Source organism: Myxocyprinus asiaticus, chromosome 2 (assembly GCF_019703515.2).
Source record: "Myxocyprinus asiaticus isolate MX2 ecotype Aquarium Trade chromosome 2, UBuf_Myxa_2, whole genome shotgun sequence".
Taxonomy (NCBI): domain Eukaryota; kingdom Metazoa; phylum Chordata; class Actinopteri; order Cypriniformes; family Catostomidae; genus Myxocyprinus; species Myxocyprinus asiaticus.
The window spans coordinates 10,424,279-10,446,329 of NC_059345.1; the positions used below are offsets into that span (position 1 = coordinate 10,424,279).

The 22,051-nt window shown below is 37.3% G+C and overlaps 2 protein-coding genes and 2 non-coding genes across 4 annotated transcripts; all 4 read left to right on the top strand.

Moving 5' to 3' along the window:
* Positions 1-1,333: 1,333 nt before the first annotated feature.
* On the top strand, positions 1,334-7,441 carry LOC127412809 (glycine cleavage system H protein, mitochondrial-like). Its single transcript, XM_051649465.1, has 5 exons — positions 1,334-1,731; positions 4,418-4,497; positions 6,603-6,666; positions 6,752-6,883; positions 6,983-7,441. Exons 1-5 carry the CDS (start codon positions 1,581-1,583, stop codon positions 7,078-7,080), a joined length of 525 nt encoding a protein of 174 aa, XP_051505425.1. The 5' UTR covers positions 1,334-1,580; the 3' UTR covers positions 7,081-7,441.
* Positions 7,442-14,498: 7,057 nt separating this feature from the next.
* On the top strand, positions 14,499-17,776 carry LOC127412802 (60S ribosomal protein L13-like). The gene is made up of 6 exons (XM_051649454.1): positions 14,499-14,549; positions 15,135-15,250; positions 15,369-15,510; positions 16,832-17,005; positions 17,341-17,397; positions 17,573-17,776. Exons 2-6 carry the CDS (start codon positions 15,147-15,149, stop codon positions 17,729-17,731), a joined length of 636 nt encoding a protein of 211 aa, XP_051505414.1. The 5' UTR covers positions 14,499-14,549; positions 15,135-15,146; the 3' UTR covers positions 17,732-17,776.
* Positions 15,995-16,077, top strand: LOC127416817 (small nucleolar RNA MBII-202). The gene has a single exon (XR_007893187.1). It is a non-coding gene; the product is annotated as a small nucleolar RNA MBII-202 (small nucleolar RNA).
* On the top strand, positions 17,191-17,275 carry LOC127416811 (small nucleolar RNA MBII-202). The gene has a single exon (XR_007893186.1). It is a non-coding gene; the product is annotated as a small nucleolar RNA MBII-202 (small nucleolar RNA).
* Positions 17,777-22,051: the final 4,275 nt, after the last annotated feature.

The following is a 22,051-nucleotide window of genomic DNA, read 5'->3' on the forward strand; positions in this document are numbered from 1 at the left end:
TTGGAATTCCCAATGCGCTCTAAGTCCTCGTGGTGGCGTAGTGACTCGCCATAATCCGGGTGGTGGAGGACGAATCTCAGTTGCCTCCGTGTCTGAGACCGTCAATCCACGCATCTAATCACGCATCTTGTTGAACGCATTACCGCGGAGACCTAGCCCGTGTGGAGGCTTCACGCTATTCTCCGTGGCATCCACGCACAACTCACCACACGCCCCACTGAGAGCGAGGACCACAATATGGCGACCACAAGGAGGTTAACCCAACATGACTCTAACCACCCTAGCATCTGGGCCAATTGGTTGCTTGGGAAGCCTGGCTGGAGTCACTCAGCACGACCTGGATTCAAACTAGGGACTCCAGGTGTGGTAGTCAGCATCTTTACTTGCTGAGCTATCCACTCTTCGTAATGACCATTAAACCGTAACAATTAAAGGTGCACTCAGTAATTTTTTCCACAATTATAAAAAGCTTTTCTCCCAAAGAAATTAATTGTAATATTTAAACATGTATAAAATCATGAACACTCACATGAAATGAAGACACTCCAGTCATAGCAGTAATCTTATAAAAGCTATTTAAATCTACATGGAGAGGGTCCCCTCATGGGGGCTGCCATGTTGTGATCACATGACCAGCCAAATACTGGAATTAAACTAATCATGGCTCACAGTGAATAGTGGATTTCTACAGTGGCATTGGTAACTGAAAACTATTGTTTGAATGATGCTGCATCCACACCACTAGGTGTCACTGTAAGTCCAAGATTATATAAACAAAAAATTACTGAGTGCACCTTTAATGGTAGTAGTTATCATTCAAAAAAGGTTTTTGAACTCTTAAAATGCTTGTCTACAGTAGTCCCAACAAGTATGAATCTCGTTGCATTATATAAAATATTAAACCAACTGGTGTAAATGCTTTTCAAGCAAATAATTTTATACAAAGAAGTGTGTTTGGTGTTAAATTTTAAAACAATAGATATGCTGTTCATACCACGTGGTACATGCCTATAGTTAATGTGATGAACTACACCTGTGTGAACATGAGGGTGACTGACTGCATACAAGCACCTGGGAAGACTTGATTAAAAGTAATTGCAAAACTAGCTAAAAATAAGGTTAGTTTTAAGACAGCCTAGCATTATTTATTTGCAGATCAATTGGTTTGATACTTTGTTCTCTAATTCAATGGCAGTTTGACCTTTAAAGTGTAGTTTAAGTGTCCAAATACTTGTTGGGGCCACTGTTAGGCTTAAACTAAGTGGGTTTGCAATGAAAGTTGTTTTTATATCCAAATGTTTTCTTCTTCTTCTTTTACTAGCTGCAATGACATTCAAATCCGCCTGATTGCATCACGCAGTGTGATTGGATTTTCATCACCCAGCCTGGACTTTGTCTAACAGCTCGTTTAGTCTGTGCCAATGTTCTTGTTGTTATCGATATCTCTAATCTTGTAAATAATCAGCACCGTGATTCCTGTGGTTCAGCGGGAGCGCGCTTCCATCTACCGCGCGCGCGCCCCTCACACGGTCAAGTGCATCAGGCTGCTATTTCATGTTTGAAGTGGAGAATCGGTGAAGATGGCGATGTGTGCGGCGCTCCGATGCGTTTCGTTAAACTTTTCTGCAGCATTGCCCCTGCTCACAAGACCTGCACACATCTCGACGTGCCAAATCCTGCGAAGACCGAACAATTTAAGGACGCTTTACACGAGCTCGCGGCGCTCGGAAGGTAAATAAAATAAAATAAAAACTTTGTGTAGATCAACTCCAGCTCACATGTAGCTTTGCAGCCATTCCTGTTTGCATTAGTTTTTTTTCAAGGACTTTGATATGCTGGAATTTATAGATTATATCCTATAAACGCGGATCAGCCGATTTGTTCTAAAGGTTAAACGTTTACAACAGTGTAACTTTCATGGTTACGTCATAAGGGTCAGAAAGGAATTTTGTAGTTTCCATAATCTATTTTAAGGGGCTGTTCACACCGAACACGTTTTGCGCCTGTTCGCGCTGTTTTTACTTGTTTCTCGTTACGTCTGACCCGACCGTTGTGTCGCGACTCGCTGATTTTTAGGCGTGTCCGGTTAAGAAGAACGTCAACTTTTAAAAAGGCGTCCTGAAACACCGTTGCGTTGCGTCTATTTTACGCGTTCGGTCAGAGCGGCCACCAAGTGTGTTATTTGTTCCTATTTTTCTTCCGTCATTATCGTTTCAAATGTGGATTAAATTATCTTCAGATCGTGTAACGAAGCTAATTAAAGTTAGTTAAGAACGTGCCGCATCTCGTGCCCCTGAAGTTTGAGGCCCCTGACTCTGACATTATGTCAGTGAAATTTTTGCCATTCACTACATACTAATATATATGAAATTAGACACTGTAAAGCATCACCTTCAGAATGCTTTCGAACAATAAATATTACCTCAGATGTCCAAGTTAAAAAAGAAAATCACAGCAAGACTGTCTTTCATAGCCTAGCCATGCTTTCAACATCCAGCCCTCTTCACAATCTGGTTTAAACCTGTATTTCTTCTGCATGGGCTGATGCTGGAATCGGAAGCAGTTAACTGAAGCATTGCCCCTCTGGGAGACATGACAGCAGCCAGACAACCTTCCTAAGAACTACAGTTTAATTCATATGGAGAATAATTTTGTACATTTATGCAGCATAGAATTTAACCCTTGTGTTATGTTCGTTTTGTGCTAACACATTTTGTGTTCCCGGTCAAAAATGACCGGCCCACTAAGATTGTTGTAGATGTGGCAACACAAGATGTTGCATTAGATCTTTTTATCAGCCTTTTTTATTATTATTAATTTTTATTGATTGAAGATCAAATGTCAAACCAGGGTTGCACTCCCTGTGGAAAACAATAATATATATATTACATAATAAATTAACAATCACTTGCTTGATCTGAACAAAATAGGTGTAATTTTAAAGCTTAGATTCTGGACTTTACAGTGCATATATCTGATCCTACCAGTTCTTAAATAATGCTTTTTAATCTGCTGACAAATAAGAACGGTTTAATGTTCATCAATTGCGATTTTGTTATCATAATTATATTCAGAGTTGGCAAAACCATAAAAAGATGAGATAGCCATGTGTTATATCGTTTGAAAGATTTCAATTTGAAGAATGCAATGAACACATTTCACACACTCAAAGGCCAAACTGCAGTGAGTTGTAGTGTAGGAAATTCCCATAGACACACAAATATAATAAACAGGAGTGTATATAAAATAGACAATGACATATCTTAACTTACAGTAGACTGTCCCGATTCAAACGAGCACAAAAACGATGCTAAAAAGAATGCTCAACACACTTTGTGTGTGTGTCCACATGTCCCAAAACTTTGTGTGTGCAAACACACATTCACATATGTTCTCGTCTGAAGGATTGTGATGCTCCTGAACACTCTGTGTTTTGTAGTCTAATCTATCGATTTCCAATGGCTGCTCATTTCTGACCGGGAACACAAGTGTAATGAAGTGAAGACAAAAATTGTTTTTAAAGAAAACGGTCCAATTTTATGTTTTCAGGTACCATATGTGAAAAAATTCAAGGAATTTGATTCCAGTTGTATTAATTAAATAAAAGTAATAATAAGAAAAAAAAAAGTTGTCCGGGTCAAAATGACCGGAACACACCATATGGGTTAAAATGGTAAAGATTTCAAAGTCAAATAGTAGTATTTTCTGAATCAGGCTTGTGAATGGGGAAATAGAGAGAGACCCTGATGCTCAAAATTTGACTAATTCTGCTGTGTAATTAGAATCATTGTTTTTTTATCATGAGAATCTTATCGTGTTGTTTTTTTCTGTGTTGTGCAAGATCTTTTGTTCTGAATCCAGAAATGTTTTAAAATTGTCTGATAAAAATTAATGAGTTACCAGGAAATATCTCCCCTATTCTGCATGTCTCAACTTTTACAACCTCCTCAATGATTGCACCGTGTTTACCCTTCAACTTTCTATTCTGTACAACGATATTAAAATGTAGACAGTAAAAAGAGAAAACCTACTAAAGTAACAGGGAAAAACATCAAAGCTGGAAATTAGTAATGCAACATTAAAGAAATGTTCCAGGTTCAATACAAGTTAAGCTTTAATTGACAGCATTTGTGGCATAATGTTGAGTACCACAAAAATCATTTTTATTCATCTGTCATATATTTTTTTAAACAAAGCAAAAATTGTGGTTACAGTAAGACACTTACAATGAAAGTGAATGGGGCCAATCCATAAACATTAAAATTATTTTAACTTTATCAGCTGGTTAATAAGTTAATATTTATGTCGCATGAAAAAGTCCTTGAAAACAACATCTACCACATTGTTGTTTAATAATTGGTTCCATTTTATTCTCATTTTTTTATTATTCTTTTTTTATTCTTTTGTGTCTCCACAGCTCTGAAATTTACAGACAAACATGAGTGGGTGCGAATAGAGGGGGATGTGGGTACAGTTGGCATCAGCAACTATGCTCAGGTTTGCTCTTTACAACCTCTGTAAATGTTTAGAAGTGGCATCAAAATTAATTTAATATGTTTTATCTTGTAAATCTATTTGTGGCATGGGGGGTGTTGTCATGTGTCGGTCTGCAGGAGAGGGAGAGTGGTAAGGCTCGTCACCTGGCTCATAATTATCTCTAACACCTGTCTCTCATTATAGTGATGGCGGAGGAGACTTAAAAGGCACGCCAGAGCATGAGAGAGAGAGTGACCGACAAATCCAGAGACAGCCACGAACATCGGTCACACTCACTCACTCTCTCTCTCTCGCTCTCTCTCTCTCTCATGCTCTGGCATGCCTTTTAAGTCTCCCTCCGCCATCACTATAATGAGAGACAGGTGTTAGAGGTAATTATGAGCCAGGTGACGAGCCTTACCACTCTCCCTCTCCCGCAGACCGACACATGACCACACCCCCCATGCCACACTATTGTTTCTTTCTACTTCTGAATTGTTATGCACCTTAAAGTCAACATGAAACAGCATTTGCAACTAGAGTAGACCGATATATCGGTTAAACTGATTAATCGGTGCCGATAGTTGCTTTTTGGAACTATCGGTTATCTGCGAAAACTTGGGCCAATAGTTGCAGATAGCTTCCTCTATATGACAGGTGGTTAGGACAGGGGTTGAAAAATAAGAGGACTTGATGTCAACTGAAAAGGAAAGTAGTTTCAGAGGCGGAGCAAGTTTTTACATTTTAATGAACAATTACAAAGATGAACATATTTTGTCTTTGGAATAAAATGCACAATAAGTCCTTGTGCTTGTATTAAGAAAGTAAATTTGATTTCATGTTTTATTATTTTAGTATTATTTCATTATTTCATGTTTCTGTATACTGAAAAAAATTACTAGTAAGAATTACTTAATTTTTATTTGGCAAGTTTTTGCACACAGTTTTTCTAAGTAAATTTAAATGGTATAAAATTAAGTAAAATCTACTTGACTTCATGACATAATATTAATTAAAGTGAGTACATTTAACTTAAACATTTCAGTTAATTAAATAGACTCTATATAGGGCTTCACACAAAGACCTCAACACATGGTGCACAAAACACGATAACTGTAACAATCAAGATTCATTTTTTTTTTGATCATGAACATTTAGTTTTGATGAGAAAATTAACTTCACAAAATAAGAAGTTACCAAACATAACAACATCAACACAAAAACGGTTAAATTAACTTTGCAAACAGTGAAACCATGCAAACTCTTTAATTATTCTAGCCTGGTGCATGCTGGGAATACCAGCTTTGAAAAGTTAAGTAACATTTACTTATTTTATTTACCTGTGAAATTTACATAGGATGTAAATAGGATAAGGTTTTCTACTTTAGGATTGATACATGATGATGCATTGTAAAGATAACAAACAATCAGGGGGCCTGGGTAGCTCAGCAAGCAAAGACACTGACTACCACCCCTGGAGTCGCGAGTTCGAATCCAGGGCATGCTGAGTGACTCCAGTCAGGCTTCACAAGCAACCAATTGGCCCGGTTGCTAGGGTGGGTAGAGTCACGTTTGGTTAACCTCCTTGTGGTCACCATAATGTGGTTCTCGCTCTTGGTGGGCCGTGTGGTGAGTTGTGCGTGGATGCATCGGAGAATGGCATGAAGCCTCCACACGTGCTAGGTCTCCACGCCATGTGATAGGATGCACGGATTGGCGGTCTCAGATGCAGAGGCAACTGAGATTCGTCCTCCGCCCCCCAGATTGAGGTGAATCACTACGCCACTACAAGGACCTAGAGCACATTGGGAATTGGGCATTCCAAATTAGGGAGAAAAGGGGAGGAAAAAATATATATATATATAAAACAACAATCAAGGAATATTTACTTATAAGCTAGATCATTTTTGCATGTTTGAAATTAAGTACAAATGTAGAATTTACTTAATACTTATAAATTCACGCTTAAACTAAATTATTAAATATAGAAAGTTTACTTCACCAAAAAATCTTTTTTATTCAGTGTACACCAATATAATTGCAATATTATGGAGTTCTTAAGTTTGCAATGAAATGGTCTTCCTTAGTAGATGTTTTGACACTTTCCCCACTTCTTTTCACCATAGGAAGCGTTAGGTGATGTGGTTTACTGTGGGCTTCCAGAGGTGGGAACAAGACTTGAACAAATGGGTGAAAATTTATATCATTTTAATTATCCATCATATGCCTTTTGTGTGTTACAGCATAGGCAACATGAATGGTCATTTTCTTTCAGATGAGTTTGGTGCTTTAGAAAGTGTCAAGGCTGCTAGCGAGTTGTATTCTCCATTGACTGGAGAGGTCACCGAAATCAACACAAAGCTGGCAGATAACCCTGGACTAGTAAATTCTGCCTGCTACGAAGGCGGTGAGTGTAGAAGTGTTATGCTTATTGTACTGAAATGGCAAAACGCTTTATTTGGGATGTATTATACAGTATACCACTAAAACATTCTCTCTTTTTAAGGATGGCTAATTAAGATGACCATAGAGAAACCTGCAGAACTTGATGCCCTCATGGATAAAGCTGCTTATGAAAAATTCATCAAATCCCTTGATTCATAAATGTGTTGAAAATTTCACTATTTGCTGTTGTTATTAATCATTCAGAGCCTTTAAAAATGAAAAATGGCTACTTTAGGATGCCACGGTTAGAATGAGTACTAATACAAATATTTGTTATCTATTTATTTTGATTTTGTAATTATTTTTCCACCATAATAATCTTTTGTAATATGGTAGTTTAACAAGACTGTCATGCATTTTGCTGTTTGAAAAGCCAAATAGTTCAAAGGGCTTTTGGAGTTTGTGGTGCTTTACGTAATGGGAGGAGCTGGCTCTGCTGATTGTCTTAAACAGTATATTCGTCAATATAACGTGGGTGCCATTGCAGTAACACACATCATGCAATAAAATGGAAAATGTAACATTTTGATCTGTGGTTTTCATTGTGGAATGAACTTTTCAGTTTGCATGACCACACTGCAGCCCAGCACACCTTGACCTTTACCCTTAGATTAAGACAGATGAGTTTCAGTGTTCATGGGGTCAATGATTAATGAATCGATTATCAGAGTAGCTTTATCTGCAAATTTGAAGAAAATCGGAAACCTGTGATAAAAAGGATTTAAAACAGATTTCTGAGTTTAAATTCAAAAATGCCATTTATTTTTAGATTTACATTTGTTACTGCATCCAAAACAGATGTACTGTATATTTTTGAAAGGGATTTTAAATGATTACAATATTTATCTCAATTTCGATGTCATCTAGGTAAACACAGATGTTTAATGTCACATAACAAATATAGATAATTTGCTTAGTGCTTAGACATATAATGGCTAATTTAAATGTGTATTATTACTATTATCTATATTGTATTGAACAGCTAAGAAGTTCTAATCATACTGGAGAAGAGGGAATAAAAATATGCTAGTGTCTTGACATGCAAACACTGCTTCATATAAATGATCAAGTGCTGCTTGCACATGACACATTGAAAATTTTCTCAGGTGAAAACCAGGTGTAATTCAATCATAAATAAATAAACCTATGTAGTGCACTGAAAAAAATAAAAAAAGAACCTATGAGTTACATTGAAATTTGTTTTATAAAAGGCTTGTCATTGTGGAAGTTATGGCTCTTTATATTTGTGAGAGGGAAACCATGGTTGGCGTTATAATGCCCCCTAGAAAGCAATTCAAAAGAGCATATAAATTTTACGTTGCGCCCAAGTAAAAAAAATAATACAAATTATATATATATACAGTTGCAATCAAAATTATTTAACCCCCCTGGCCAGCAATACATTCTGTTGATGTGAATTAAAACACATCAACTAAAACCTCAGTAAACAGTCAAAGTAAGTTTTTAACACACATTTGAGTGATTCTGAGAACAAAGAGTTCAGTTTGCCCAAATTTTAAAATAAAAAATAAGTAATTCTCTTCACAAATGTCATTTTTTTACACATTTCTCATGAGCAAAAGCTTCCAGCTCATTGACATTCTTTGATTTCTGTGCTGCCACTGCTTCCTTGAAATCCCAACTAAGGTTTGCAATGGGATTTTAATGATGGACTGAAAGGGCCATTTAAGGACATTCCACGACCTATCCCTGAACCAGATTTTGGACAACTTGTATGTATCCTTAGTGTTATTGTCTTGCTGCAAAGTCCAGTGATCACCGAGCTTCAATTTACACACTGAAGGCATCACATTTTTCATGCCAAAATGGCCTGATACCTGAAAGAATCCAGTCACATAGTCAGGATAGCCGTTTCCTGCAGCCACAAAACACCCCCATAACAGGACTGACTCACCTCCATGCTTGACTGTGGGGATGGTGTCGTTCTTGTCATCACCTTGTCATCTTACTCCAGACGTACTGCTGACCCATGGGTCTAAAACACATTTTCAGTTTTCAGTATCAAGAAGGCTGCTGTTGTACCATATTTAAAAAATGTATGAATGGTGCTGCCAACTTTGTATACTGGAAATTGAAGTGCCTTGGAAATGTACTTTTAGCTATGACCTTTCTTGTGTAATGAAATAATCTCCTCTATTAGCTTTTGAGGCAGCTTATATTGAATTGTATTTTTTGCAAAGAAATAAATTTTTGCTTACAACGCTAAACTTACATTTTAAAACTTAAATAAGTGCCATTGCAGATTGATGTTTTGTAATTTTGTTTTAAAACAATTACTTGTGTAGCCGTTCATATTTAAGAAACAGCTACATGCAATAGGGGTTTAATAATTATGACATGGCTGTATTTTTTAAAAATCGTACTATTTAGAAATATTAGGTTATATATTCACATTATGACTTTGAATGTGTCACTCAACTGATATAGATGTAAAGTTAAAAAATTCTGGGTCATCAGAAAAGCTTACCTTTGTAAATCCTTACTGTCTGGTGGGGGGGGGGGTAAATAATTTCGATTGCAACTGTATATACATATTAAAGTTGTAGATGTTTTTAAAATAGTAACTATTTACTATTTAAGCTTCGCTTAGTAGCGTAAAACAGCTTCTGCTGCAGGCTGTTTCAATGACAGTACCCACAACGTGGAATTATTAAGGACTATTTTATGTACAGTTCATCTCAAATATTTAATCTAAACAGACCTACCTCATCGTACAATCATTACTCGGGGATGATGAAGTAAAAAAAAAATGGTGTCATGTTGTTTTATTATTTTAAACAGGATGTATGTGAGCAGAGAACACTTCACAAAGTACGTTTTTTTATTAGATGAATGCAGGAATATATACAAACAAGAGTACCTTTACACATTAAAGAGCATTAGAACAAGACAGGGGTATATAGTACGTCACAAAAAAAAATAAAATAATAATAATAATATTCAGAGTAAAGATTATACAGAGTACTTGTGATAATAATGATCACATTGCTTTCATGTACTTACTTATTATAATCAGTGTAATGTAAGTTACTCTAAAAAAGTAATTAATTACTAACTACTACAGTGCATCCGGAAAGTATTCACAGCGCTTCACTTTTTCCACATTTTGTTATGTTACAGCCTTATTCCAAAATGGATTAAATTCATTATTTTCCTCAAAATTCTACAAACAATACCCCATAATGACAACGTGAAAGAAGTTTGTTTGAAATCTTTGCAAATTTATTAAAAATAAAAAACAAAAAAATCACATGTACATAAATATTCACAGCCTTTGCCATGACACTCAAAATTGAGCTCAGGTGCATCCTGTTTCCACTGATCATCCTTGAGATGTTTCTGCAACTTGATTGGAGTCCACCTGTGGTAAATTCAGTTGATTGGACATGATTTGGAAAGGCACACACCTGTCTATATAAGGTCCCACAGTTAACAGTGCATGTCAGAGCACAAACCAAGCCATGAAGTTCAAGGAATTGTCTGTAGACCTCCGAGACAGGATTGTATCGAGGCACAGATCTGGGGAAGGGTACAGAATTTTTTTTGCAGCATTGAAGGTCCCAATGAGCACAGTGCCCTCCATCATCCGTAAATGGATGAAGTTTGGAACCACCAGGAGTCTTCCTAGAGCTGGCCGCCTGGCCAAACTGAGCGATCGGGGGAGAAGGGCCTTAGTCAGGGAGGTGACCAAGAACCTAATGGTCACTCTGACAGAGCTCCAGCGTTTCTCTGTGGAGAGAGGAGAACCTTCCAGAAGAACAACCATCTCTGCAGCACTCCACCAATCAGGCCTGTATGGTAGAGTGGCCAGACGGAAGCCAGTCCTCAGTAAAAGGCACACGACAGCCCGCCTGGAGTTTGCCAAAAGGCACCTGAAGGACTCTCAGACCATGAGAAACAAAGATTGAACTGTTTGGCCTGAATGGCAAGCGTCATGTCTGGAGGAAACCAGGCACCGCTCATCACCTGGCCAATACCATCCCTACAGTGAAGCACGGTGGTGGCAGCATCATGCTGTGGGGATGTTTTTCAGCAGCAGGAACTGGGAGACTAGTCAGGATCGAGGGAAAGATGAATGCAGCAATGTACAGACACATCCTTGATGAAAACCTGCTCCAGAGCGCTCTGGACCTCAGACTGGGGCGAAGGTTCATCTTCCAACAGGACAACGACCCTAAGCACACGGCCAAGATAACAAAGGAGTGGCTACAGGACAACTCTGTGAATGTCCTTGAGTGGCCCAGCCAGAGCCCCGACTTGAACCCGATTGAACATCTCTGGAGAGATCTGAAAATGGCTGTGCACCGACGCTCCCCATCCAACCTGATGGAGCTTGAGAGGTCCTGCAAAGAAGAATGGGAGAAACTGCCCAAAAATAGGTGTGCCAAGCTTGTAGCATCATACTCAAAAAGACTTGAGGCTGTAATTGGTGCCAAAGGTGCTTCAACAAAGTATTGAGCAAAGGCTGTGAATACTTTTTTTGAATAGAATACTGTGACTTTTTTTTTTTTTTTTTTTTTTTTATATCATTTTTTATTTATTTTTTTTTAATAAATTTGCAAAGATTTCAAACAAACTTCTTTCATGTTGTCATTATGGGGTATTGTTTGTAGAATTTTGAGGAAAATAATTATTTTAATCCATTTTGGAATAAGGCTGTAACATAAAATGTGGAAAAAGTGAAGCGCTGTGAATACTTTCCAGATGCACTGTAATTACATTACTGTACTAATTACTCTGTCTCAGAAGTAACCGCATTAACCTCGACCAGATGAAAAATATAAGCATAGACATGACACTGTTCAATTAATGAACAGAAGACACTGACAAATTCTTTCAAATAAATCATATAAAATCAAATAAATTATTCATGAACTGTCCAAAGAATTTAAGGGGGCAGCGTTAAATTAGAAAACATCTATTTTGACATTAGACGTTAAATTTCACTATTGTTTTATATAGAAATGTTCTAGAGTCTATACAGTATTTAACACAATTACATCAGAAGTAAATGTAATTAAATTACTGAAAAATTAAGAGTAATCCCTTTTTTTTTCCCCCAATGAAAAAGTAATTTAATTACAGTAATTAATTACTTAGTAATGCATTACACCCAACACTGGTTTAATCGTTGTAAACGTGGAGTTATATCCTTGTGGTTTGAGTAAGATGATTGGGGAAGTGTCCGCTCGCGAGTCGCAACCAAATGCAATGTAAATAAAACATAAAGATGAAAATCTCCCAGTGTCTATAACTGTATTATATTTACAATAGTGAAAACAACGACATTAAAACACTTAAACGCTGTCTCTTCGGACTTGAGTTGAGCACAATAATCATCTGGGAATAAGCTGAACAGCGTGCGCAGCTCCTCATGAACTGGGAAAACTTTGCGCTGATAATCGCCTCGCTCAGACACTATTACACATTAAAGTGGTAGATAACACATGGTGAAGTTATGTGTTAATACAAAGAAACCATTAAACGCCTGATGATTACTGCCAAGTGCATCCAAGTTGGCTAAATTTATTTAGAAAAACTGCGACCGTCCACAGACAGATCTTTTTCTTCTGTTTAATGGCGGGAGGCAACTAACGTTTAAGGTGCATTACCGCCATCTGCTATGCTGGAGTGTGGGTCAGAGTGCCGTATTTCCATTAATACTAGAAGAAAAAAAAAAAAAACTAAATTCCCTTCATTAATCCAGCTTCTTTTAAAAAAATCAAATAAGGTGGGGCCTGGGTAGTTCAGCGAGTAAAGACGCTGACTAACACCCCTGGAGTCACAAGTTCAAATCCAGGGCGTGCTGAGTGACTCCAGCCAGGTCTCCTAAGCAACCAAATTGGCCCTGTTGCTAGGGAGGGTAGAGTCACATGGGGTAACCTCCTGGTCGCTATAATGTTGTTTTCGCTCTCGGTGGGGCACGTGGTGAGTTGTGCGTGGATGCCGCAGAGAATAGCGTGAAGCCTCCACATGCACTAGGTCTCCACGGTAACGTGCTCAACAAGCCATGTGATAAGATGTGCAGATTGACGGTCTCAAATAAGGCTTTATACTTCCCATCTTCAATATTAACTAAATTCTTAAGGTTTAATACACTCACCCCACATTTCTTTAATTCCTCCTTTATCTTTTTCCTATGAATTTCATATTTTTGACAACGACAGATTACATGTTCTACTGATTCGTCTTCTAATCCACACTCACACAGACCTGGTGGATGTTTCCCTATTAAATGCATTGTTTTATTTAACCCTGTGTGTCCTAACCTCAGCCTTGATATGATTGCTTGCTCTCTGGAGTTTCTTGTTTCCATTCTTCCCACTTTTTGCTTTATTTTATATAGATGACGTCCTTTGTATCCTTCATCGCATTGCTTTTGCCAAGTATTCACGATGTTACTCGGTATTACTGCTAATAAGCTACCTCCATAATTCTAGAGTATATCAGGCCTCTTTTGGGATGACACAGGCTGCAGTGATACCAGCGCTGATAATGAATTTGAACATAATGTGACCTTTTTTTAATTTATTTTGTTCTACCCACTGTAATGCCATTAAAATAGCTATCATCTCAACCGTATATACAGTTAAATGATCCGATGTTCTTTCCTTAATACTTATATTTAGATCTGGAATCACAGACAGATGGATGGGCGGATGTATGGTCACGCTACTATTTGGAGCCGGATGTGACGACATACAGTGATAAAAGCGTATGTTGGCATGATATTGAAGGTCATCACAGAAACCAAATTTCACACACTTCAAAATAGAAGTAAAGTATTACTTTAATATGTTAACAGGAGTAAAAAAACAGTAAAGCGCTAAAGAGTATTAACTTGTATAAAGCCTTGAATATTCCCTTTTGAATCTTAATGTTATATGCATTGCATATTGTATAATTTATAGCCTTTTGTATTCTGTATATTGTCGATATACATTGTTTGTAAGTATTATAATTATTTTCTTTTAGTTTATTTCTTATGCTTTCAGTTGGTTTGACTGACGTGTTATATTGATTAAAGCAACAACAACAACAACAACAACAACAACAACAACAACAACAACAACAACAACAATAATAATAATAAAACAGCGCAACGGTCTGGTTCCGAAAAAAAAAAAAAAAAAAAAAAGGCATGATATTGACAAAAAACTATTGCATTATTTGATCTATTAATAAAATAATATCACTATAATGTCCTCATCCAGTTATTTTCCTTTTGATAGTCTAACACGTATTTACAAAGTGCATCAATGAATCTCGATTTGCATTAAATAAATAGTCTATTGTGTTAACGTGATGATTTGTATTTGTTATTTATTTCAGCTTATTTTATTTATTTATTTTCCTGCCTTGTTCACTTGTTTTTGTATTTATTGTCAAATTCCCCCGATGTTTTGCCCTTCACATTCTCGATGGTGTTGTTAAACGTCACGTTGTTGAACTTTTAATTTGCCCTCAAATCCTCCACGTGCTTACCCGGCTTCACACTTCCGGTAGAGTGGCGCATCGTTCGCTGCTATTGGTCCGTTTCTTCATATCCTTTAAAACCCTGCGGTGTCACTTCCTTTTCCTTTTTCAGCCATTTCCCGCTTCGGACGGTATGTGCATTTCGCTCACGTTAACCAAAAGTTTATCCACTATAATCCTTATTACCGGTTCGTGGCAGGACAATTTAACGTGTCCATCCTAAAAGTGTGTGTAGTTATGTATGCGAATGTGCCTTTATTTTTAGTCTGATAATTTGCTGAGTAAAACAAATATATATTATGCTGCTTGTACCCCCATTCGCAGCTCTGCATAACAGTGTGCTTGATATATTTTTCAGTTAAAATACAACTGCTAAAGAACCAGACAACATTAAACTAAATCTTCTGAATCCGCATTCAGTAGTATGTTTCAGCAGGAATATTTACCGTCCATTTATATTGTGCTGCTCTCTTGCTAGCACCGTTAACGACAAGCATGTCACGAAAGATCTGAGATGAAGTACCTTAGCTTGTGCTGCTGACGTTATAACGATTGTAATTATCGTCCAACAGCTGTCTAAACGAATATAGCTCATATGTCAGCTTAAGTGAATGACTGTGCCTAGCTTCAGTTAACACTGCTTGAATTGTGGGAAGCATTTATGCATCTCACCATGACAAACCAGAGAGCTGATTGGTATATTTGTTTTACACTAGGAGTGAACAGTCATGGCTCCCAGTCGGAATGGCATGCTTTTGAACCCCCACTTTCATAAAGACTGGCAGAAGAGAGTGCGCACCTGGTTCAACCAGCCTGCCAGGAAGATCCGCAGGTAAGACTGCATCCCATCCACTGTTATTGACAGTGTTTTAAGTTGCCTGATGTCTTTGCTAGAACATATTAGTGAATGGAAAGTCTCTCTTTAAATGATTTTTATTGATTTTTCTCAGGCGTAAGGCCCGTCAGGCTAAGGCTCGCCGTATCGCTCCAAGACCAGTTGCTGGACCTCTCCGGCCAGCAGTCCGGTGTCCAACCATCCGGTATCACAACAAAGTCCGTTCCGGACGTGGCTTCACCCTGGAGGAGCTGAAGGTAATGTTGGTGTCATGCCTTTTCCACTTCACCTAGCCCAGTTTAACCTTGGGACACTGGAAATGCTACTTGCTTTTAAAACTTAAAAGGAAATGCCACCCAAATATGAAAATTCTATCATTTAGTCACCCTCATGTCGCTCCAAACCTGTATGCATTTTTTTTTCTTCTGTGAAACACAAAAGGAGGATGTTTTGAAGATTTAAAACTAATGAGTCAATGGGGTCCCATGTTGATTTGGACCCCATTGACTTTCATTGAATGGACAAAAACAATTGAAACATTCTTCGTAATATCATTGTGTTCAGCAGAAGAAAGTCATACAGGTTTGGAGCGGCATGAGGGTGAGTAAATGATGACAAGGTTTTCTTTTTTGGGTGAACTATCCCTTTAACTTTTTTTTTTTTTTTTTTTTGTCTCCTACTTGTCCAGCTAGTTACTTTTGCTGGTTTATATAATGGTCTAGCTAATTTGAAACAGTCGGATGATGACAAATTCTCCGGAATCTCTGTACCTCCTTGATGATCCTCCTTGAACCCTTTTTGCTGACGACTGTTCTTGACTTAAAGGTATAGTTCACCCAAAAATGAAAGTTCTCTCATTTATTCACCTTCATGCCATTCCAGATGTGTATGACTTTCTTCTGTTGAACGCAAACAAATTTTTTTTTTAGAATATCTCAGCACTGTAGGTCCATACAATGCAAGTGAATGGTGGCCAGAACTTTGAAGGTCCAAAAAGCATATAAAGACAGCATAAAGTAATCCATATGACTCCAGTGGTTAAATCTATATCTTCAGAAGTGATATAAGTGTCGGTGAGAAACAGACCAATATTTAAGTCCTTTTTTTACTATAAATTCTCCTCCCTGCCCAGTGAGTGGCAATATGCACAAAGACTGTGCATCACTAAAATAAAAGCTGTGAAAGTGGAGAATAATAGTAAAAAAAGGACTTTAATATTGATTTGTTTCTCACCCACACCTGTCATATCGCTTTTGAATATATGGATTTAACCACTGGGGTCGTATGGATTACTTTATGCTGCCTTTGTGCTTTTTGGACATTTCAAAGTTCTGGCCACCATTCACTTGCATTATAAGGACCTACAGAGCTGAGATATTCTTCTAAATATCTGTGTTCTGCAGAAGAAAGTCATAAACATCTGTGATGGCATGAGGGTGAGTAAATGATGAGGGAATTTCATTTTTGGGTGAACTATTCCTTTAACAAATATTTTAAATGTGAAGTTTTAGGGCAGTTTTAGTGTCAGATTAAAGTCACACTCATGTCTGTTGCATTTGTACTTTAATCTGGTCATAGGCAGCAGGAATCAACAAAAAAGTTGCCCGCACCATTGGCATCGCAGTCGATCCTCGTCGTCGCAACAGATCCACAGAGTCTCTGCAAACCAATGTACAGAGGCTGAAGGAGTACCGCTCCAAACTCATCCTCTTCCCCAAAAAGGCTTCTGCACCTAAGAAGGGCGACAGCACTGTAAGTGACATTCATAATGTATTTTGGGGTTTATTTCACAATGTATTTTGGGGTGAGTGCTCTCTGGTATAAAGAGGACCATCTCTTCAATGCATAATAGAGGAATAGACTTGCAATCATGTTTTCAATAGAACAGTTTATTGTAATAGATTTCAGCTCTACCTACAACAGTGTTTGCAGTCAAATGATGACAAATTCTCCGGAATCTCTGCACATCCTTGATGACCTTTCCTTGAACCCTTTTCTAGCTGATGACTGCATAATATTCACAACCATGTTCTTCAAAGTGGTGCATTTTAGTCTTGTGATGTGACGCTCCTTTTTTGTGTCTGTAGGAGGAGGAGCTCAAGATGGCAACACAGCTTACTGGACCGGTCATGCCCATCAGACACGTATGTATCCATTATCTGCAGTTAAATAACGCTCTTGAAATGTGCAAAAATGTATATAGTTATATAGACAATTCTTTGTAATATTTAACTATTGTTACTACTGGAGAACTTTTTTTGCTATGGTCTAGCTTGCGTTGGTGTTCATCTTCTGAGGGACTGTCTATATTTCTCACAGGTTCACAAGAAAGAGAAGGCCCGCGTGATCTCCGAAGACGAGAAGAACTTCAAGGCCTTTGCCAGCCTGCGTATGGCCCGTGCCAATGCCCGTCTCTTTGGCATTCGTGCCAAGAGGGCGAAGGAGGCTGCCGAGCAGGATGTAGAAAAGAAGAAATAAACAGAATTTGTAAGGAACTTTCAAAAATAAAATGTTTAAAAAAGACTTTTCTTTGGATTCATTTCTCGGATAACCTTTAGTTTTAAAGGGGTAATTTCTCCCAAAAAAATAATTTTATTTAATTGTCATTTTATTTAGCTTTATGCTGTTCCAAACCTGTATGACTTCCATTGAACACAAAGAGATGTTTGGAAGAATGACAGCCTCAGACACTATTTACTTTCAGTGTATTGGAAAAGATGCCACGTGAATGGTGGCTGGCAGTCATTCTGCTGAATATCTCAATATTTGGGTGAACGATTACTGTAAACCAGTAGATTTCCTTCTGATCTTGGAGATGGCTAACATGATGCACAAATTCCATTGTTATCTTGGATTATAAAGTTTTAGATACTGAAAATATTTTTACAGTGCATATACAAAAAAAAAAAAAAAATTCTGGCATTATTATTTGGAGTTCAGTTCCCTTAACCCCACTTGCACGAGATGCATACCGATTAAATGCAGGCCCAGCACCAGCTCTGAGATGTAAGGTGGGCCGTTGAACCTGCTGGGTGGGCCAAACAGTTGGAGGGGTGGTCAGGGGTGTGGTGGCCTAGGTGGGCCAGGCCCCAATGTGGAGACGGGCCTGTTTAAATGTATAAATTGAATGCACTCTAAGTTGCTTTGGGTAAAGGCGACTTGGTGAGGAAAACTTCTTCATAGCTGAATGAGAGTACTGTGTTCAGTATTCCCCAGAAGATGGCAGTGTTGATCTGTCAGACGAGTCCTTGCATTTGAAGTTCTTAAGTCAATGAATTGGTTGTTTAAATCTGCCTTGTTTATAATCTTATTTGTGGGTTACAGGTGGAATGGATTAGCACACGTGGATGCACTCTTTACCATACATGCCAACAATATGATAACTGATACCTGCTTGCTGTTTTTAAAATAAGTGAAATGTGCTTCCTAGAATGCACTGTTGGAGTTGGCGGAGAATTTGTTATTGGGGCATTAGGTTAAATTATCCTCCCACACCTTATGTGTTTTAGTGTTTTGGATAGATATGTCATTGTGTGAACAGTAAACATCTGTCAGCACATATTTTTATGGACCATGTGGCAAATGCTCAAGTGTAAGTGTTTACATAGGGTTCAGTTCATACATGGAAACTCCACTATCTTTAATGTCTTAAGATTACATCATAATATCCAATGGTGAATGGAATGGGCTGTGGGTGTATTATGCAAACATTGCATCCCCACACCATCTATTTGTGGTATGGGAGTTCATTCAGCTAGAGCTGGTATATATGTATAAAATTATATTATAATAGAAACAGACACTGCGCCCTAACATTAGAACTATAAAACAGCAATACACAAGAATGGCATGATTGCCAGATCACAACTTCATAGCCTCAGACTAACCAGAAACGAAAACCTAGTATCAAAAACACAGATTTTTTATAAATATATTAACTTACCTTTACTTGAACACAAAATCCATGCATCTCTCCTTACGAATGAACATCTCCAACACTTTATTATAAAAGTCGCCTGCTTGAAGTTTCGATAGCCTCTCTTTCTCGATTTTGAATTTAATTTAAGTTTGCCAAATCTGTGTAGGTCGTCAATGTTTACACTGCAGATATGCATTTTAGCTCTTATTAACACATTAGTATGAACTTGAACGTGTTGACAAAACTAAAATCTAGCCTATCAGATAGTGTGACTTAGGAAGGAGCTTCTGAGTGGCTTACTCATTTTGGAAGGCATGCTTACCTTGGCCATTTGTAGTAGTGGGTGTGATTCAGTTTGAATGAAGGTATAATGTTGAATGAAAGGGTGGTAGACAATGCTTTGAATCAGAGAAAGCATAACATAAAGTACTTATACCTGAGGGTGGCACAAAAGCGAATACATGAATAACTGTCTGTGCTGCTCAAATGAGATGAAAGATGACGAATTTGAATGAAAACAGTAGTTTATATTAACAATTATATTTAAATATGTCATAGAGTCATTTTTCTTTTCACCCTTCTGTTAGGTAAGAACTACTTTGCTTATATGGACGGCACCTTCCTGAAAAGGAGTTATATTTAGGTCTGTTCTCACCCCCCAAATCCATCTGATCACTTCAGAAGACATTGATTAAACAACTGGAGTGATATGACTTATTTTTATTTATTTATTTATTTTTACCTTTTTGGAGCATTTGGAGTTCTGGGGCCGGATTCACGAAAATGCTCTTAAGAAAAAAAAATTAAGAAAGTTCTTAGGATAAATTATAAGAAGTTTGTGAGAACGTTCCTAAGTGCAATTCTTGAAAAACTCTTGAGAAGTTCTCAAATATTTTTTTAAGAATAAAAGACAGGCTTTGACATTGTCTGATCATCCTGCTCATGGGGTTGCCTTGTCTAATAGCCTACAACAAATTCAATCCTTCAACACTGGTAAATCACAATGATACAAAAAGAAAGTCTCAGCTTTTTAATGTTATAATTATGTTTCTATGAACTCTAAAGATCGCAGAGAGAGAGAGAGAGCGCTATATGCAGCGCATCTGTTTGAATTAGCATGATTGGTCACCACATTAAGAAGCTTCTTGACAACATTTATTGTTTAAATTTGGTGATAACATTTACATGGTTTGAAAGCTGAAAATAAAAATATAATTAAACACAAAAGAGTCAAAAATCACATTTCTACGTAAACAGCCCGACTTCAGACTCAACATGAAAAACCCAGTAAATTAATAAAATTATCTTACCTTTTAGAATTTAAGACAACTGTGAGGTTATCCTAAATTTAAGATGTTATTTATGACAATTTTTAAGATTTCTTTTTTTTTTTTTTTTCGGGAATACTAAATAGTCATACATTTTTTCTTAAGTTAGAAATTAAGAAGAAAATGATAGTTAAGAAGAAATTTCTTAAGAACGTTTTGTGAATCCGGCCCATGGTCACCACATCTGGGATGGCATGAGGGTGAGTAAATGATGAGAGAATTTTCATTTTTTGGTGAACTGTTCCTTTAAGATTATGAGCAAAGACAAGTCAATTTTATTTGGATAGTATTTGCACAATACATATTGTTTCAAAGCTGCTTTATAGAAAAGCGTGCCTCACTGAGCAAGATAAAGATTACCGTGGCAGGGGAAAAAACCTCCACAAGATATTTAGGTGAAGAAAACTTATCAATGAATGATATATTTTTTGCAGCATTTATTCATCTTTGTTAATGTTAGTTAATAAAAATAAAAAATGTAATTCTTAGTTCATAGTGCATTAACTAATGTTAACATACAGTAACACATTTTTTATATTAACCAAGATTAATAAATACTGTTAAAGTATTGCTCATTGTCAGTTCATGTTAACTAATGTGAACAAATGGAACCTTGTTGTGAAGTGTTACCAGATTATTTAACATGTTTGTTAAAAAATGCTTTAATAGTTTGGTTAATGCTTAAACTGTAAGAATAATGATATATTAATACACTCACATCCAACCTAAGACAACTGGAAGAGATGCAGGTAGTGTTCATTGTAGCATTCCTCGCTGTCTGGCTGGAGTAGTTTATAGTCTTTGAAGTCCATGCTGAAATGACTGGTCAGTGAAGTGTCCATCGCTGTCAGGTCATTATGGGCTGTAGTAGGCAGTCGTCGCTCAGCAACACAGATGAGGTGGAATATAAAGCAAGAACCGGGGCTGGAGCTAACATAGGATCTAGCAAATTTCAAGATGGTCATGTCAAGGTCGAAACAGGGAAAACAAAGTATGTGTTTGTGTAAGTGGTATTTATTTTTATGGTGATTAAAAACCTGAGAATCGTCAGACCTGACCAATGCAGCATAACTAAGAGGTTTAGACATAAATTAGGTGTATGTCTGGCTAAAGAGTTTAAGAGCCACATAGGAAAAGGATTAACCTCCTTTTGTGGATTTTGATATTGTAGGTATTATCAACAGGCCAGAGTTTTGCAACCTTAATGAGTGTGGCGGATGAGCGTAACAGCCTAGTGGCACAGCACTGCCATTTCTTCTCTTGCAGAAGAATTGAAAAGCACTTTTCCTTTCATAAAGCCAGTTCCATTCTCCACAACAACAAATAACAGAGCATCGTAGTTTCTATTTTTATTTCTCTGGAACTGTTATCCAAATAAGAGTGGAGGATATTACACCAGAGGTAGACACTTGTGCTAAATTGTGTTCCATAATGTTCCATTTAAATGGGAATTTTACATATTCAAACATCAGTTATGTAAGATGTGAACAAGTATGTTGAAATACATTGTGGGTGGACTGAAAAAGGCTCTGGAAACCATAATAGCATTTG

Excerpts from the sequence above, each read along its gene's own strand:
- LOC127412809 (XM_051649465.1), top strand. The coding sequence starts at position 1,581 with ATGGCGATGTGTGCGGCGCTCCGATGCGTTTCGTTAAACTTTTCTGCA. Across the intron at positions 4,498-6,602 it reads GCATCAGCAACTATGCTCAG|GAAGCGTTAGGTGATGTGGT; the intron begins GTTTGCTCTTTA and ends TTTTCACCATAG. Across the intron at positions 6,667-6,751 it reads AACAAGACTTGAACAAATGG|ATGAGTTTGGTGCTTTAGAA; the intron begins GTGAAAATTTAT and ends ATTTTCTTTCAG.
- LOC127412802 (XM_051649454.1), top strand. The coding sequence starts at position 15,147 with ATGGCTCCCAGTCGGAATGGCATGCTTTTGAACCCCCACTTTCATAAA. Across the intron at positions 15,251-15,368 it reads CCTGCCAGGAAGATCCGCAG|GCGTAAGGCCCGTCAGGCTA; the intron begins GTAAGACTGCAT and ends GATTTTTCTCAG. Across the intron at positions 17,398-17,572 it reads CGGTCATGCCCATCAGACAC|GTTCACAAGAAAGAGAAGGC; the intron begins GTATGTATCCAT and ends TATTTCTCACAG.